At 46.6% G+C, this 19,503-nt stretch overlaps 1 protein-coding gene across 1 annotated transcript in view; it reads right to left on the reverse strand.

Annotated features, from left to right (window-relative positions):
• Positions 1-19,503, reverse strand: part of MTHFD1L (methylenetetrahydrofolate dehydrogenase (NADP+ dependent) 1-like) — a 214,954-nt gene that overhangs the window by 174,523 nt on the left and 20,928 nt on the right. The window contains exons 6-11 of the mRNA XM_018567580.1: positions 18,079-18,197; positions 17,837-17,937; positions 16,263-16,399; positions 12,617-12,710; positions 5,900-5,973; positions 5,726-5,823 (exon numbers count right to left, since the gene is read on the reverse strand). Coding sequence (XP_018423082.1) covers positions 5,726-5,823; positions 5,900-5,973; positions 12,617-12,710; positions 16,263-16,399; positions 17,837-17,937; positions 18,079-18,197 — 623 coding nt within the window. The remainder of the gene's footprint in view (positions 1-5,725; positions 5,824-5,899; positions 5,974-12,616; positions 12,711-16,262; positions 16,400-17,836; positions 17,938-18,078; positions 18,198-19,503) is intronic.

Consider the following 19,503-nt stretch of genomic DNA (forward strand, 5'->3'; position numbering starts at 1 on the left):
CATCCAAACAGTGGAGCGCACGCTCCTTCCTATGGACCGGCTTCGGACACAGGGAAGGTAAGACAATGTCCTCATTCAGATGGAATGCCGACACAACCTTCGGCAGGAACGCCGGCCGATGACGGAGAACCGCCTACGCTGACACCCACCGAACGGAAGTGACGGCCACCAAAAAGGCCACTTTGTGTGACAGACATAAGCGAAATCCCCCGAAGAGGTTCAAACGGGGATTCCTGCAACACTGAAAACACGACATTCAGATCCCACAGAGCCAAAGGCGAGCGGACAGGGGGAGCAATGCGCGACACCCCCTGAACAAAGGTAATATATATATACATACACATACATACATACATACACACACACACACACACACATATATACATACATATACACATACATACATATACACACACACAATTTTGCTCTTGCGTTGTGTGTGAATGAGGACGTACAGGTTTGGGTCGGCGTGTAACCGTATCCTGTCAAAGATATACAGGCGGCTACAAGCAAGCAGCACCTGTTCCTCCTGGGTGCAGGCATCTGCAAGAATATGCACACTGTATGGCTGTGCACATCCTTGTGAATATGTATGTCAAATGTGTAAGACCTGTCCCTGTGGCTCAATCTCAGGAGATTGGTGATGTCATTATTGTGCTGTTCCCTCTTGTCTTTGAGGCATTGGCATGAAGAAGCAGAATCCTACCCTTTACCAAGATGATCACCACTACATCGGGAGACAGTGCAGAACAAGGCATGGTATGTCAGTAATGGGGAAAAGATCCCTTGTCTGCATTGTTTTAAGATACAGCTTCCTTAGTTTTGTTCCCCTTTACTATAATAGGGCATGGTTGTTGCCCTCCTTTCAATTACACTAGTTGCCAAAGCAGCCGTGTTGACATGGTTTCAATATTTTTCTGAACCGATAACCAAGAAGTTTGTGTATCATGGTGTATTAGGAAAGTCGAAGCCCTTATAGCCATACTTGCTGTGTGCCCTTTCCTGCAATTGGTAATTCAGAAGGGTGGCATTAGAAAAGTATAAACTTTTGGAAGATTTGCCTTTCTATTCTTGTTGCGGTGACAGCTGTAACGTTTTGACTTTCCCATAATTTTTTTTTCCTGTTGACCAAAACAGAGCTCCCCAGCAGAGACACTGACTGCAAAAAAAGGCAGTGGTTTCAATACTTCCCCATAGCATAAAAAAATAATTCAAATAGAAAAAAAGGATTTTTGTACTCACCGTAAAATCCTTTTCTCTCCGTTCATTGAAGGACACCGGCAACAGATCGTAGATCCTGAATGGTAGGGTAATATCGCCACCTGCAGGAGAAGGACGCTAGGCACAAAACTAAAGACCAATCACAGCCTAGGGGCGGCCCCTGCCGGTGGCCAAACCCCCCACTTGCTGACAAGTCTCCAGTTAGTAACAAGCAGTTAGGAGTGTACCCCCCATAAAGAGGGCGGGGCCTGTGTCCTTCAATGAACGGAGAGAAAAGGATTTTACGGTGAGTACAAAAATCCTATTTTCTCTCCCGTTCATTGAAGGACACAGGCAACAGATCGTAGATCCTGAATGGTAGGGACGTCACCAAGCAGTAACACACTGAGGGATGGGCAACAACAAAACACCCAAAAGACCCCTCAAAGCGCCGCCTGCAACACTTTGCGCCCCAAACCAGCATCTGTCGATGCTAACACGTCCACCTTGTAGAACTTAACAAAGGTGTGAACAGAAGACCAAGTAGCGGCCTTACAAACCTGAGAAACAGAGGCCCCGTGGCGGAAAGCCCAGGAAGCCCCAACAGCCCTAGCAGAATGGGCAATGACAGGAAACGGAGGCTCACGCCCCCTAACGGCGTACGCCTGAGTCACAACGGTACGTATCCACCTAGAGATGGTAGCCGCCGACGCGGCCCGACCCTTACGAGGACCCTCCGTGAGCACGAACAGGGAGTCGGTCCCGCGAAAAGAAAGCCGTAGCTTCCAAAAAAACACGAAGAGCGCGAACCACATCCAAACAGTGGAGCGCACGCTCCTTCCTATGGACCGGCTTCGGACACAGGGAAGGTAAGACAATGTCCTCATTCAGATGGAATGCCGACACAACCTTCGGCAGGAACGCCGGCCGATGACGGAGAACCGCCTACGCTGACACCCACCGAACGGAAGTGACGGCCACCAAAAAGGCCACTTTGTGTGACAGACATAAGCGAAATCCCCCGAAGAGGTTCAAACGGGGATTCCTGCAACACTGAAAACACGACATTCAGATCCCACAGAGCCAAAGGCGAGCGGACAGGGGGAGCAATGCGCGACACCCCCTGAACAAAGGTGCGAACCAGAGCATTAGACGCCAAAGGCCGCTGGAAAAGCACCGCCAAGGCAGAGATTTGGCCCTTCACAGTACTCAAGGCCAGCCCGAGCCACCCCGCGCTGCAGGAATGCAAGGATTCTGCTGATGGAGAATAAACGCCGGGACAGGGCCCCAACCTCACACCAGGCAAAATAGGCCCTCCACGTGCGATGGTAAATCTTTCTAGAAACCGCTTGCGATCTCTGAGCATAGTGGAAATAACCGCATCGGACAACCCCCGGTCCTTCAGGACCAGGCTCTCAACAGCCACGCAGTCAAAGCCAGCGACTGTAAAGAAGGACGGAACACAGGTCCCTGGGACAGAAGACCGGGGCGCAGAGGCAAACACCACGGGGCGTCCACCACCAGCTGAACCACGTCCGAGTCCAGCCTGGGGCCACGAGGATGACAGTGACGCCCTCGGCCACGATCCGACGCAGCAGCCGAGGCAGCAGATACAGAGGGGGAAAGGTGTAAAGTAGACCGTAAGGACCCCAAGGAGCCGCCAGGGCATCCACTGCACCGCCCAGGGATCCAGGACCCGGGCCACACACCTGTCCACCTTCCGGTTGAACCAAGACGCCAGAAGATCCACCTCCGGCGTCCCCCAGCGACTACACAGCTGCCGAAAAACCTCCGGGTGCAGAGACTACTCCCCCGGATCCACCGACGATCAATGACCGTGCACGGTCAAGGAGCCCAGGACCCTGCCCCAAAGGCAGGCGTCTGTGGTGCCCACCGTCCAGTGCACGGGAAGCAAAGACTTCCCCAGCACCAAGGCCCGAGATTGGAGCCACCACCGCAGGGAGGTCCTTGCCTCCCGAGAGATCCGAATCTCCCGGTCCAAGGACAAAGAGTCGGAAGCGTGGGCCAGCCAAAAATCCACAAAGAGCCGAAGGCGCCCCCCCCACCCTGGGAACCAGAGTAGGGGCCCGACTTTCATGCGGACTGGGGCTTGCTGGCGGGCTTGGCAGACTCGGGCTGCCACGGACGCTTGGAGGAGTGGGAAGAGGAGGACTTGTTAAACTTACTGCCCTTGTCGGAGGGCGGGGGGCGAAAAAGCCGCTTGTGAGCGGAGAAAGTAGGCCCAGGCCTACGGCGCTGCTCCCTCTTGCGCGCCTGGGGAAGGAAGGTACTCTTACCCCCTGCCAGATCCTCAATGATCCCATCCAAGGTGGAACCAAACAAACGGTCCCCAGTAAAAGGCAACACCTGTAGAGCCTGTTTGGAAGCCATATCAGCCGACCAGCATTCAAGCCAGAGCAAACGGCGAAGTATCACCGCCGACACCTTGGACACCAAGGGCGCCGCATGCAAGGCCGAATTGCAGACATAGCGAAGGCCTTGCACCAACTGGCCCGCTAATTCCACGAAAACGGGGGAGACATTCTCCTCCGCAAGCCCCTGATGTAACATCTTAGCCCACTCAGAGCCTGAGAGACCAAAGCAGACGCCAAGACCGGGACGCATGAGCGCGCCCGAGACAGAGACCACAAAAGCGCCTCAGCCTTCCTATCGAAAAGGTCCTTAAAGGACGGAGAATCCTCCACCGGAATAACCGTGGCCTTGATTAAGGGCAGAACGCCCACTCTTATGCGTCCCAAACTGCACGTGCGGCAGCGCGGACGTGCTGGCAACGTCCTCAATTTTAAGGGTCTCCCTGACAGCGCGGAGACCATTTCACGTTCCTGGATCATGGAGTGTAGACGCAGCCTCATCCTCACTGGCCGAAACAGGATGTGAGGAATCACCCGGATCAGGATGAGGCAACGTCGCGGGAAGTTCCCCCTCCTCTTCAGACTCCCCTGACACGGCAGGGGATGGCAAGGGTAAAAGCACGCTTTCCAGGTGGGCGCTGCGTCAAGGCGCGCTCCATTCGCGTTACAAACCCGTCCATGACAGAGGAAAAGGACTCCAGGGACAATGCGGTACCACCCCCCCCCCCCCCAAGCACAAGGGGTTACGCTTTCCAGGTGGGCGCTGCGTCAAGGCGCGCTCCATGCGCGTTACAAACCCGTCCTGACAGAGGAAAAGGACTCCAGGGACAATGCGGTACCCGCGGTACCACCCACCCCCCCTGAAGAACCAGAGGGACGCACGGGCGACTGGCAAAGCAGCGCAGGCGTACAGGACGCACAAGAGGGGTCCGCAGAGCGCTGCCCAGATCCCACACAAGGCAATGTAGGGGCGTCATCCCTGCGATCATTGCACACACGCACAAAACCACCCCACCGACTGCAGACCACCAGGCAAGGGAGATGGAAACAGGGACCCCGCTACTTACGACCCCCAGCAGCCTTGTCCCAGCCCAGCCGTCCGACTCCGCAAGGCAGAGGAGAGCTGCACACTGTGTGTCCTTCCGTCAAGGCGTCTGGGGCCGAAAGGAACACACTCCCCATCTGCCCGAGGCTGAAGGAAGCCCGGGCGGAAGTGGCAAAAGGGAAAGGGCAAATTTGCCCTCATCCAGCCGCTTGGAGGCCGCAATGAGACCGGGGCCTCAATTAGCGACCGTGGCCACCGAACGAGCGGCGACGGCTGCGGATGTCGTTCAAAACGAATGGAACGGCCACAGCAGCTCCACAAGAGTCATAGACCCCTCGGATGCCCATCCAGGAGCCCAACGATGACCACGGGCCGAAGCCTGAGCATCCAGAAGCAGGAAGGGCGCCTGCCCTCATCCAAGATGGCGGCCGCGGAGCCGCCTGGAGGCCACCAAAGCTTACCTCAGCTCCGGGTCCCCACGACACATCCACCGCAGACCCCCACGGAGCGAAGGCCGGACTCAACAACCAGGATCCAGGACGAGTAGGGAAACGGTAGGCAGACGCCCCCGACCGTAGCCACGGCGTCACCAGCCTGAGGGGAGCGCTGTGACAGGCAGGCCCGGACCCCGTCCTATGCACTCCCCGGGACGAACCCACAGGCGTCAGGGGGGGACCACATGTCGCAGCCGACCCACTGTGGCAGAGTCTGCATGCGCTCGAAGGTCACCCAGGGGAGACTACAAGGATCTAGTCATCCAGCATGTCGCCCTGGGGACACTTGCTAGAAGAAATCGAGTCAAACGGAAGAAGGGGAAAAAATGTCTCCAGAGAAAATTTTTTAGCTCCTTACTCCTGACGCTAGGCAAAAAACTGTAGACTTGTCAGCAGGTGGGGGGTTTGGCCACCGGCAGGGGCCGCCCCTAGGCTGTGATTGGTCTTTAGTTTTGTGCCTAGCGTCCTTCTCCTGCAGGTGGCGATATTACCCTACCATTCAGGATCTACGATCTGTTGCCTGTATCCTTCAATGAACGGGAGAGAAATAATGTTTTGGCATTTGAGTTTTATCAGAAAGTCTTAGAAAAATTAAATGTGGCAAAACTACAGACCTGGGAACTGGAGAAAGAAGTTGTAGCTTTAAGCAACGTAGGTTCCACTTCTTATATTTCTGAGCATCAAGCCATCTTGTACTGCTTTTTGCTAAATTCTGTTGAAAGAGGAAAAGTGCACTTCAGCAACTGATAGAATGGGATACTAGGATTTACTTAAATTAATAAACTGACCTCCATCCTCAGGGCTGCTGTCAGTGGCCCTACAGCTAAGCCAGCTAACCCATCACTGCCCTCTTCAGCACCACCTTAAGAGTCAAAAACAGTAGTATTACAATAGCAGAATAAAAACACAAAACTGTATTCTCATCAATTAGATCACAAAGTAACTGAAAATCTAGGTGTGACATTTCTGCTGCTGTAACTGCTTATAGAGCAGGGGAATGCCTACAGACTACGTTTTTGTATTACCCATCGTGCAGCGTATTACCCATTGAACAAATGTATGTAAAAATCCATGTATTGTTACAGTATACCATTTGCTCTCCTCCATAGCCGTTTTAAAGTATATGTGCTCTCCCTGCCAGGCTCCTTATGGCAGGGAGAGCAATGAAGAATGACACCAAGGGAAAACGTGTGAAAAGATAGGTCTTAAGGTGTTTCCCTAAGGACAACCTAAGAAAGTATTTAAGATATATGCAGTCATAGATGACCAAAGCAACCATTCCTTTGCAACTTCAGAATTTTTTGCCTGATTTGACAAAGGCAAAGGTTATGTCCTATATGCTGCACGTGTGTGCTGGCTCAAAGGAGAGTTCAGGAAAAACAACTTGTGCTTCTAATTTAATTATTGCACCTACAGAAAGAATTGTGTGAACTTCTCTTCCTTTAGTCGTTGAATGCAATCAATTGGCTACAGTGAGGAGGAAATCTCTACACCACAAGACACACTTTCTGAATCTCACCTAAGCAATTTTTTAGCATACTAAATCCCGCCCCTTCCCAATATCAAAATCATAATTTTGCCTTGTAAAGACATCATGAGTGTACACAAAGCATGTCAGCAGCACAATGGTTGCAACAACGTTCCTAATGCCCTCCTAAGTTGGGCAATAATGGGAACCCACTGAAGTCAAGGCTACATTAGAGGACTGCTTGGATATAGTCATGTGAATCAATACTTCAGATTGCCAGAGACTGGTAAGTCTAGATCTTTAAATTATTAGGAATTGGTGGCCGGGATGTGAGACTGAACGGACGTGCTTAGCTGCAGCTCCTCTCATCCGTTCAGCCATCCTGATCTCCAGCGGTGTCATCGGTGGTTCCTTACTCACCTGCTCCTGGTAGAGACTCCGGTGAAGGTGGACGTCCTCCCCATGCGTACAAAACGCAGATCGGCAAAGTACAGGGTGAGCGGTGAGCCTCCGTGCATGACTCTCCATGACTCTCAGCGGTACTTGAATTTCCCGCACTTCCATGGCAGCTGATCTACAGATAATTTCCTGGAACGTCAGAGGACTGAACTCTAGATTTAAAAGGGCCTTGGTCCTTCGGTTTCTTCAATCTCATAACCACCAGGTTTTTTGCAGGAAACCCACCTGTTGGGTAGTAAGGTCTTAGCCTTGCAGAGGAGGTGGATAGGGAGAGTGTTTCATGCCACCTACTCCTCTTATGCAAGGGGGGTGACTATATTACTGCACAAGAATTTTCCATGTGTGATTAACCATGTGATAACTGACCCTGAAGGTAGATATGCGATAGTGCTGCTGGAACACCACTCGCAGTCCTATGCATTGGTAAATGTATATATTCCACCCCCCTTCCAGGGCACGGTATTGTATGCCATTTTACAGAAATTAGCCCCTTACTCCCCATCCCGGATACTGGTGACGGGGGACTTCAATAACATAATTGATTATTCTCTAGATGCGTCCAACCCCCACAGGACGGTCAATACAGTGTTGAGGGATTGGGCGGAGACGGCGGGCCTCACCGAGGTCTGGCGCTGGAAACATCCGGAAGAGAGAGCATACTCCTACTTGTCGCATGTTTCCGGTTCTTCTTCTCGGTTGGACTTGGCGTTCGCAAATGATGCACTACTGGCCCAGGTAATAGACTCCGCATATCTGCCTGGGGGAATATCTGACCACTTACCACTTTCTGTCCGTCTCCTGGGTAATAGAGGAAGACAGTCGCAATTGTGGCGGCTGTCGCAGGACTGGCTCTCTAATGATGTGGTGGAAGCATCTTTGCGGCCTCACCCGTCTACCTTCTGGTCCATAAAATCAAAATACAGCCACTGAAACTGTTGTTTGGGATGCATTTAAAGGCCACCACTAGAGGTGAATACATATCTGCGATTAAGCATGCTAAATCGGTGGCTCGGTTCGACCTCTCAGCTTAAAGCTAGAGAGGCTGACTCCGCTGCTGCTCATGCGGTAGCTCCGTCACCAGATACACTTCAGGAGTTGCTGGGGGTCCGCAGAGAGCTTTTATTACACCATGAATCTGCAACCCAGGTGGTCCTTAATAGGCAGAGAGGCACTATACGAAAAAGGGGACAAATGGGAAATTATTGGCGATGCTGGTAGCAGAACAGAGGCCCCAGACCGTGATTCCCTGTATCCGAACTTTAGATGGCTCATTGAAAACTGATCCGAGTGATATCCTCCACGAGTTTGTCACTTTCTATGAGACCCTATACAGACAGATACCTGAATATGAAGTCGCTTTCCTGGATACACTTTTAGGCTCTGTGGAGATGCCACAATTGTCCCGGCCTGATCGAGAGTTTTTGGAGGGTGCCTTCACGGAGCGAGAGGTGTTGGGGGCTATAGGTTCATTTCCTAATAACAAGTCCCCGGGCCCAGATGGGTTTCCGGCGGAATACAAACAATATGCTGAGGATGTAGTGCCCAGACTAATGAGCTTGTGCGAGGCCTGTTGGAAGGCGGAGGCTCTCCCCCAATCAATGTATGAAGCGCACATAGTTCTACTGGCCAAACCAAATAAAGACCCGCTTTTATGCTCATCTTACAGACCAATTTCACTTCTTAATATGGATCTTAAGATTCTTACAAAAATTCTTGCCACTAGACTGTCCAGGGTTATTGCCAGCGTTGTCGCCCCGGACCAAACCGGATTTATTCCCCAAAAGTCTACAGACATTAATCTTAGAAGACTGTACACACACACTCAAATTATTCATGACAACCCGGGTGCCAGAGCCATAGTCTCCCTGGACCTTGAGAAGGCCTTCGATTCGGTTCGAATCGAGGTACTTGCAAGCGGTTCTGGGGAAACTGGGATTTGGCCCTGTATTCTGTAAGTGGGTGGCGGTATTGTTTAGCCAGCCTAGAGCAGCCATAAAAATGGGGGGGATTTTATCCTCAAGTTTTCCGATCCTTGGGGGCACAAGGCAGGGATGCCCGTTATCACCCGGACTATTTGCATTGGCGATAGAACCAATTGCATCTGCTATCCGACAGTCCGTGAGGATCCGGGGTCTTAGAGTAGGCAAGTTGGACGAAAAAGTGGCTTTATATGCAGATGATATGCTTTTGTTTCTGGCTGACATGCACCAATCCCTCATAGAGTCACTTGATATTTTACGGAGATTCGCTTCATGCTCGGGACTGTCTGTTAACTGGTCTAAGTCACAATATCTTCCCTTGGACCCTTTGGATCATGCCTCAATAGCATCTACTACCCAGTTGCAACAGGTTGCCAGGATTAAGTATTTGGGTCTGACTGTATCCAACTCTGTCAGAATTTGTGGCGCTTAATGTCTCCCCTGTGATAGCCCAGTTTAAGGCCCCGCAGTCGGTATGGAAAAATCTGCCCCTGGCGCTGATCGGTCGGGTTCACCTGGTTAACATGAAACTGCTTCCTCTGCTCCTGTATACCTTACGTAAACTGTGGTTACCAAAGCGGATTTTTAGAACGATTGATGCCTTGGTGTCTGAGTTCCTTTGGAATGGAAGGTCACGTAGGATCAGATTGTCAATTCTTCAACTTCCGTGGGGGGAGGGGGAGTTGGCGGTCCCTAATTTCTACTATTATTTTCTGGCAGGTCAGCCGACGGTTGCTCACAGGTGGCTCACGGTGCGGGACTCTAATCCAGCGGTCACATTGGAGGCTGCTTTGGTGGGATCATATGAAGCCCTAGGACATCTGGTATATAGGGGCAAACACTCTCCGCAACGTCAGACGCCCTCCATGAGAGCGGTGCTGACGGCTTGGACGGCAGTGGAGGGCCGGGTTGGTGGAGCCTGGGAAGTCTCTCTCCCCACACACACCATTGTGGAGAAATCCTAGACTTAGTCAGTTTTCGACCATTCTGGACCCTGTGGTGTGGACTTCTAAGAAAATACTTACAATTAGCGATGTTACATAAGGGGGAGAGTTACGCTCATTTGAGGACCTCCGGACCACACATTCATTGGCAAATAGCCACTTTTTCAGGTACCTCCAGTTGCGTCATGCCTTCTGTACGCAGTTCCCTGGGGGCGAGCTGACCCTCTCCGTTTCTAGGATGGAGGCCTTACTACGCACTGAGGGGCTCGGTAAATCTTTATCAGTCATATACAAGACGCTGTCAGTCAAGGGTAGGGAGGCCTTGGAAGGCTGTCACAGAGCATGGAGACTAGACTGCCCTGACTGGGTCCAAGGGGACGAGGAGGAGATTTGGGAGCATTGGGGGGTATCTCGGGGGGGAGGGGACTGATCGGGGCTCTTGTTTATGGCGATTATGTAGGAATTGGCATATGTTATGCCGAAATGTATTGATAATGTGTTGTTGTTTAGGCACCATGTTGGTGTCATGTTGTACACTAAACTATGCAAAATGAATAAAAAGAGATTTTTTTTTTTTTTTTAAATATGGCATCTTCTGGCACCGTCATCATGCAAGAATATTTCTTTCCTCTCAAATTGGAAGCAGAACTTCAGAAGGATGAACTTGACAAAAGTCTTGCGAGGGTTGTAAAGTGTATGGCCACCTTAAGGCCCCATTCACACTGCGCAAATCGCTCGTTTGTTGCGCGATTTGCATTTTGCGCAAATGCTTGCATTGAGCAAGCTAGAATCGCGGCAAAATCCGCTCCAAAAAAGGGTCCTGCTGTAGCGAAGCATGACCCGCGACAGCAGGACCCTTTGCCCCATTGCCAAGCATTTGAGAGCGATATCGCTCAGTGTGAACAAAGATCAAAAACCTAAAGGTTTTTGATCGTGATCAGAAGTGAAGCATTTCAGGCACAGGAATACAATGCATCTCTTTGCCTGAAATGTATCAAACTTCGGACCAGTCTATGCTACCCCTCTGCTATCTTCAGCTGTCAAATACAGGATTGCTATTTAGCGATCCCGTATTTGTATGGAACGGCTTCATTCATTACTGAAAGCAGCTTTTACAAAAGCTTAACTATTTCATTAATGAACGCATCAATACTGAGGCGTTCATTAATGACTGGTAACCGCTGAGAATCAGCGGTTACCGGCATTACGGAGCCTTAAATAACTCATCACATACAGTGTACGTGGCCAGTCTTATAGTCACTTCGTGGCGGGACGTACAGTGTACGTCTCCTGTCACAAAGGGGTTAATGTTTTATTGTTGCAATGCAATCACATTTTTAGTATACTGTATCTACTGACAGAAGGCAGGGAGTGTTATTTATTGCTATGTTTTTTGCCTTGGTACATTCCACTGTTTCCCCCCTCCCGTTTTGTCTTGCATGGTGTATTCCCCTGTGAGACACGCCTTGTTTTCCCATGCTTTGTGTTACTTTTGCCCTCAGAGTAAAGAGCTCACCACATAGGAAGCGTATTGTTCCATAATGCTCTTTCACCTTCAAGAAATGCTCAGAAAATATCCTTGTAATGTGCAAAGCCTGTTAAAAACTACATCGGAGTCTTTGTGGTGAATGGACACTGCCTGTAGATTTCTGCCAGGTCAGCAAGTTGCCAGACTGGGTCTCAGGAAATATGTTCAATTGCATAAAGAGGCATTTGAAAAAGATTAGCTTTTCCCTAAAAAATGCAACATTTTAACGAGGGTAATAAAAGTTTGAGAGAAGGGCTAATAAAAACAGATCACATTTTCTTTAGCTTGGACTGAGATATTGTTTTAAGAAAGGTATATATGCTAAGCTTCAAGTGAAATGTGTTTATTGAAATTGAGCTAAAACAAAAATATTTTACATGCTACAAGTAAATGACTTCACATAACATGCAATAATCTAGTGAAATCCTGGAATTACAACACAGTCTCCGAGAACAATGTGCACACAAAATGTTTATGGTATTTAGTGCTTATAAATGAGAAGTTGTCACAAATTAGAAATTACACAGATTAAAGAAATGTATATATGTATTGTGGTAAAATGCATGTTTAAATGTATAAACAAAAAATTATATAAGTCACACCGAAGGCCACATAATCTGAAAACACAGCACTCTTTATAGGGTCTTCAAGTAAAACGCCAACAATGTTTTCCTACTTTTAAAACACTGCCAAGTTCTTATTGTTGTCAGAGTCCAGGTTTTAGAAAAGATTTACTCAAATGCTGTCCTGGTGACAATCCAAACATGAGTCAAGTAGAGTGAATCTCCCAATGGGAACTCCTGCGCTAGTTACTGTCAAGGTGTTGTTTCCCCTTACTTTAGAAAGGTTTCTTTCAATTCATGCAACCCAAAGGCCACAAACTCTGGACTAGATTGATCATGTGTTGAGAAATTTTTAACAAGTTCATGGGACAAAGACTTTCAGAATTCTTTCGCCTTTAACGGAAGCAAAACTAATTTTCAAGACATATGCATTCCTATGCGTTAAAAGGCTTTCATTTAAACTGCAAGCAACAACTTGGAGAAAAGTTGTTCAATCTACTTTAATTTTAATTTTTTAAATTAGTTGACAGATATGCACGCTATAGACACAATAAGGCTCCTTACCTGCAAACACAACAACTGTTCCATGTTTTATCCAGCTAACTGGAATCTCCTGAGGTTTTGTACTTCCAATAACAACAATATTAGCTGCACCAAGCTGTAAAAATGAAAGACTAACATTAGTAGTATAAATGGAATACTCAAATGCCTGGGCAAAAAAAAAAAAACACATTAAGTAGCGCTAATACGCGTAGTGCTTTTTAAAGAGACAAAAACATGGGAAAATATGAAAACGGTACAAAAAAAAAAAAACCAGCTGATGCTGCCAGAAATCTAGTGTGATCCTAACTTCCTGTACTGAAATACAAAGCAGTGTTATTAGCCCTGTCTGAGTTCTTCCTCCTGGTCCACAGAAAACCTTTTTATGTTATGGATATCAGGAGAGAGGGAGGTGTTCTGCAGTCCTGCAGAAGAAAACTGAACAGACTGCATAAGACAACTTTTTAGCAGAATGAATCACTAATGCTCACGAGCATGTAAGACAAACTATTTTGTCTGCAGAGATCGGATAGTTTATTTAAAGGGGAGATTTAAAGAAAAAAAAAAAAAGGGAAGGTGAATGTACAGTTCTAAAAACTATTTCAGTCCGACATCATGGAATCTGCTGCCACCAAGTGGAAATAAACAGAATTTCAGGTTTATTAAACTGACTAGTCTGACAACAGACAGGACATTTGTAATAGTCTAGTTTAACCTATACTAGCAAACGCTAGTTTTTTTGTAATGTCAGAAAAAAAAACAGTAAATTGGCAAGGCCTGTTATCCACGTTGTCCCTGTTCACTTCAGTTTATTCCAGGATTGGTTTACAATGTATATCACCAGACAAATGTACATTTCTTTTGGGTGATTTTGATGAGCCCACAGTCCAGCCTTGCGCATGCAGCGTTTAAAAAGGTAATCCTCTTACTAGTTCATCTATACATCCTTCACTCAGACACTTGGTTACATTTGTATTATTTTTTTTTTTTAAATTAAGAAACACCCACACTACCCCGGAAAACTTGATGTATTAGCATCAAGTTTTCCTGGGGATGAACAGCTCACATTTTTTGGCACACACATATTTTCTAAATTTCATTCTGATCCCCCCCCCCCCTCCCCCCCACGTATAAATATGATGCAGTGAGATCCAAAATGTGGTCATTTTGTTGGTGGCTTATATCCCCAGTCTGTTAACTCAACTACTTGGAACCCTTTTCAGAATATGAGCTTTGTATTCGAAAGTAATCCATCATTACTCATGGAATCCATCTTTAGATTCATCACATATATCAAATCAATCCTTGCTCTTTAGTTTAAGGTTGCCATCATGCTGTGATGTTAATATCAAAGTCACAGCTCATCCCCATGGCAATAAGAAAACATGGAAACATACATGTGGAAGAGTGCCTTTGCTGGTGACAGATGAGAACAGCATCATGGCTGGATGTTTTGAACATCTTGGCATGGCCAGGATGACATGAATGTGAGAGTGATTAGGCATGCGATGTCACCAAGAATAAGAACACCTATGTCTTAGCAATAAACTGCTCCAAAACATTTACCTTTCTATGAACAAGTAGTATGTATAAGATTAGATTGCAGGTGACAACTTTTTAACTTGGTTTGAGTTTATAGTGGTCTGATTTTAAACAGGATGAAAATCTTTATCCTCACATCCTGCCAGAACCATAGTTTAGTTTTTCTTTACTTTTATTGTTTAATCATGAACCTATATAGTTTAACTAGTTATTTCTGTTTTATATGCATATTTCAAATGTTATCTTCCTTGTTTTATTGTAGTGCTGTTAAAGGGAACCCTTCTGCAACCACTGAAAAACTATGGCTGTTTTAATCCATATTGTCCTGCCTATAAATTAAAAGCCTCGAAGACCAGTGGTGCCATCATTACTTTCATCACCATAGGATTCCCCCTGAGGCCCCTGGTAGAGGACAGCTGCGTAACCAGAGTAATTGCGCTCTATTAACCAGATGCAATTAACAGATTGTGAGCTAGAATAAATTCAAGATCCAATGTCTTATATCCAGACCTCAAAACTTACAGGTCAGAGTTAAAAAGAAAAAAACAATTGCACAATTCTTTACTCCTAAGTGTCCATTCACACTGGGCGTTTAATTGCGCGATTTCCACCGCGATATGGTGCACATTTGCCGCGAGAAGTCGGCGTCCAATGATTTTCAATGAAGCTGTTCTATTGTACAGCTCCATGTCGCCCGTCGCTTGTGCAGGACCCTTTTTCCCGCGGATGGCGCACGATTTTTCTATTTTGAATGCAGCCCCGTCGGAGATGGTCGCCGGACCGTCACCCCGAACAGTCGCGCTATGCCGGCCGTGCGGATCCACTCGAGGTAAGTGTCGCTTAGTGTGAATGGGGCCTAAAACATGCTTTGGTTCACCTCATATTTCCTTGCAAATCTGTTTGTAGGCAAAGCATCCCATCGTTGTATACTGCATATGTTTAGAGCTAGGTTCAAGTCTAGTGGCACTGGCAAGATGATGCAGTCTGAGAATCAGGTCTGCAACTCATTAGGATGGTGATCACTCAGTTCAAACAGAACATAACTCTTATTTTTTAGGCAGATTACGTGCTAGGAAGTACATCAAGAACCTAAGGCTCTCTTTGGGTGGAATTCTGCCTTGCAACCCTGCATTCCTTAGATACACCACTATGGCCTAATAAAAAAAATAAAAAAAAACACTCAAGGGCTCATGGCTACAATGGTTAAGTGATATCCATCTTTTGCGGTTACAAGTTAGGGTCTGTTATACAAGACATTTGTTGGACTGTAGATTTTTCTACCCCTTGCATCCATCCTCTTGCCATTTTCTCCCCCTTCCCTCCCATTACCTTCTTTTTTAAACTGGAAAGCAATGTACAATTACCCTTCACAATCAAACAGGAATCTGCCTCCATCAGTTTAAAGTGACTCTAAACAGGAGTTAAACCTTGAAAATGCATTTAAGTACGGCAACATTTAATAAAAATTTATCTATATACATGACTCAGCTGTAGATCCTCAAAGTAGTAAAAGTATTCACAGCTCCAAGCTCACTCCTGTATTGAACGGCAGCAAGAAATTAGATAGTTGAACAAGGGGGAGAGAAGAGAGGAGAGAGAGTGTCCAGGTGTTTTTAGAAAAAAGTTCCAAGTGCATCGGAACTTGTGTTTTCAATGTAGTGTGCATGAGGCCTAAGGCATTCTCCAAGTGTGTTTTAAAGAATTTGTATATTTTTAATGTTGCCTTTGAATCTGCAAGAATCAGTGGGAATTGCCTTCCATGAGGTACAGAAAATACTGAATATATTGAATGAAAAATTGTACCTACAACACGTATTGCAACATGAGCTAATGTTTTCTATCCTAATCCAGACCGGTTATCTATTTAAAAAAAAAAAGAAGTTCTACAGTTGTTATACGATTATGTAATTTGCCAGTAAAATAAAGTACAACTAGTGCTTTGTAATGTTGTTCTTTAATTTACCAATTGCAGAGATTATGTAAAAATGGCATAAGACATTCCCTGTAAAACATGCCAAGGTCAGCAGCTATATAGTTTAGGTAAAGATTTCTAAAATAACTATAGACAACAGCCACTGACTCCGCAAAAGGCAGGAGCAGCTGCTATACATCAACCTCAGCATTGTACCTTGTTCTGCAGCTGCTGGGACTGCCAGGAGCTAAATGTAGACACAGCACCTTTCTTCTGTAGCAGATAGTTTAGAGGGGCCTCCAGGGAACTACTAGCACCAACAATCAACACATTCTTCCCCTCAAATGAGTTAACTATAGGAAAAAAAATATATATAATAAGTTAATAAAAAGGAATATGTATACATCTATACCTTAGGTATGTCTGAGTAAAGCTAAAATGTAGATTTAGAAAGAGATCACAATATTGCTTAGTCTAAAAAGATACTTTAAATGGCCTGGACAGATTTGTTAGTACTGGGGATGCACCAATACTAGTATCGGTGCCGATACAGAGTATTTAGGGGAGTACTCGTACTCGCCCAAATGCTCCCGATGCAAGAACTTCTGGTATCAGGAAGTAGGGCGGCAAGTCATTACACCCTGCCCTGCTTCCTGAATGGCCAAGAAGCCCCCTCCATGCTCTCTCGTCACCAGGGAGCCGGCTTCCTGGCCAATCAGGAAGCCGGGGGGCAGGCAATGACTCCTTACCCGGCTTGCCGTGAAGCCGAATCCATGCTACCTCGTCAGCAGGTGACGAGGGAGCATGGAGCCGGCTTCCCGGCCAAATCAGGAAGACCGGAGGGCGAGTTTTTACCAGCACCCCGGCTTCCTGATTGGCGGGGAAGCCATCTTCATGCTCCCTGTTGACAAGGAAGCATGGAGATGGCTTCCAGGCCAATCAGAAAACCGGGCGGCATGTAATTACTTGCCGCCTGGCTTCCTGATACCAGAAGTTTCCGGTATTGGGATGAGAGAAAGTTCTCTCAGGTCCGCTACTCTGCTCAGCGGGCAGGGGGTTTATTAGCCAGCCTGCAATTGGCCATTTCAAATTACAATACAAGACGGGCTATTGAAACCGCACACACCGAGGCGAGAACCTGAGAAAGTGCTGACTCAGGTCCGCTCCTCTGCTCAGTGGGCGTGCACAATAGCCAGCCTGCTATTGCATTTTTAAATAGCCAATAGCAGGCTGGCTGTTGTTCCCCCATTGTTTAGCCCCATTTGTTGCTTAATATTGCCAGTTGCTTGAATGCTGGATAATGGGGAGTTTACTGTATGTACCTTGATTGCTTTGGGCAGGTAGTCTTTAAAACATAAAACATTTTAAAGACTAAGATATTTTAACATTTTTAAAATGGAAAAAAATTTAAAAGGTTTGCCAAACAATGGAACCATTGATGTAACTTCATTTAACCACTTCAAGACCAGGTGTTTAGACCCCCTTCCTGGCCAGGCCATTTTTCAGTGTTCAGCGCTGCGGTACTTTGACTGACGTTTATTCCGTCATGCAACCTGATCAGACCCCTAATGTCACCTAGGACCCCCCAAAAGAAGCTGATGAAGCACAGATCTGCTACATCAGCTTCTGAAGCTGGAGAGTGACACAAGAATGCGGAAGTGATGTATTATACAACACTTCCGCATTCTTGCAGAGGAGAGGGGACCGGAGGGTTAAAATCATTCATGGTGAAAAAACGGGAAAAAAATTCAATTATGTGTTGCAGTGCTCTGCTTTAATATACTACTTACCCAATAGTTCTACGATCCTGACGATACCATTAGCAGTGGGTGATATGAACCCCTCCTTAGCATTGGTGCGTACCATCTTTCCCAAGTTGCTATCTGTGACTCTGAATAAAATAAAACGGATTAAAAAAAAAAAAAAAGAATTCTCTGTAGAGCTGCCACAGCTAGTTTACAGGGTCTGAAACATAATGACAAATAGTGTCTCATTACTGTGAAGCTGGCAAAAAGGGGTATATATTTCTTACCCATCCACATCTTTGTCCGGTGTCAATGCATTTAGTACTCTGAGGCTAGGTTCAGCCAAATGAAGGACAACTCCATGGACTTTAGGATCTTCATTGAGTTTTAAGATTTCATCTATAACCTGGAACAGTAAATAAAGCTGCTCCAGAGATTGTACTCCAAACTTAATGCATTTTTAAAAGAGCTAGAACCCTGTTAAATCTCAAAAATATGGTTCCCATAACTTTAACTGGCAAGTACATGCATGTGAAAACGTACATACACCCCATTAAAAATGTTGATGCTCAATATTCAAACAGTGCCTATAAATAATAAAAGGTGATCTACTTGAACAAATGATGCATAAAATGACATTTATTTATTCTCACAAGCTAAATGAACACAGATTTGCCACATGGAAAAGAAAGTACCCCCCTATATTTACACACTTTAAATCCATGAACCAGACATTGCAGGTAAGGTGCCAAAACTTAGAACCTTTTTTAGGGCTTGTTCACACCATAAACAGTGCGTTCCAGATCGGTCATGTGCTGGAACGCACTGTATCGCATCCTGGCAGTTCGATGCAAACCGATGACAGCATTTCAAGAGAAGAATATCATACGCGATATGAAGCAAGAGTTGTGGAAAGGTTACGGTTTAGAGATACTTTGCTCTTTCAGTGCCTGGGAGCTTTAAGTCATCAAGTCAACTATGAATTAAGCATCATATGAAAGAGCACTTGTTGGCAATGGGAGGCCATCTGCCTGAACCAAAAATGGATCTTTAAAACACTACATTTTTCTGAAGCACACTAGCAAATTATTATTATACAGGATTTATACAGCACCAACAGTTTGCACAGCACTATACAATATAGGGAAGACTAATGTCAATCACAATACAATTCAAGAAAAGATGTTGAGGGCCCTGCCCCTGAGGGCTTACAATCTAAAAAGGGAGGGAGAAGTGATACATGAAGCGGGAGCTGTGAGGGGATGAATTGTTTTAGAACGTGATGGTTCAGTGGTTAGGTTGAGGTGGGATAGGCTTCCCTGAAGAGGAGTCTTTAGGGAATGTCTAAAGGCAGTCAAGGTGGGAGATAGACTGACAGGTTGGGGTAAAGAGTTCCAGAGGATGGGAGAGACTCTAGTGAAGTCCTGGAGGCAAGCATGGGAGGAGTTGACAAGGGAGCTGGAAAGCAGGAGGTCTTGGGATGAGCGGAGGGGACGGTTAGGGTGATATTGTGGGACAAGGTTTGAGATATATCCGGGGCCAAAGTTGTGGAAGGCTTTATAAGCGATTGTTAATATTTTGAATTGTATCCTTTGGGCTACTGGAAGCCAGTGTAGGGATTGAAAGAGGGGGGTTGCAGACACTAAGCAGTTGGTTAGGTGAATGAGTCTAGCAGCTGCATTCATGATGGACTGAAGGGGGGGATAGCCTGT

Source organism: Nanorana parkeri, unplaced genomic scaffold, assembly GCF_000935625.1.
Source record: "Nanorana parkeri isolate BGI_ZX_2015 unplaced genomic scaffold, ASM93562v1 scaffold1067, whole genome shotgun sequence".
NCBI lineage: Eukaryota > Metazoa > Chordata > Amphibia > Anura > Dicroglossidae > Nanorana > Nanorana parkeri.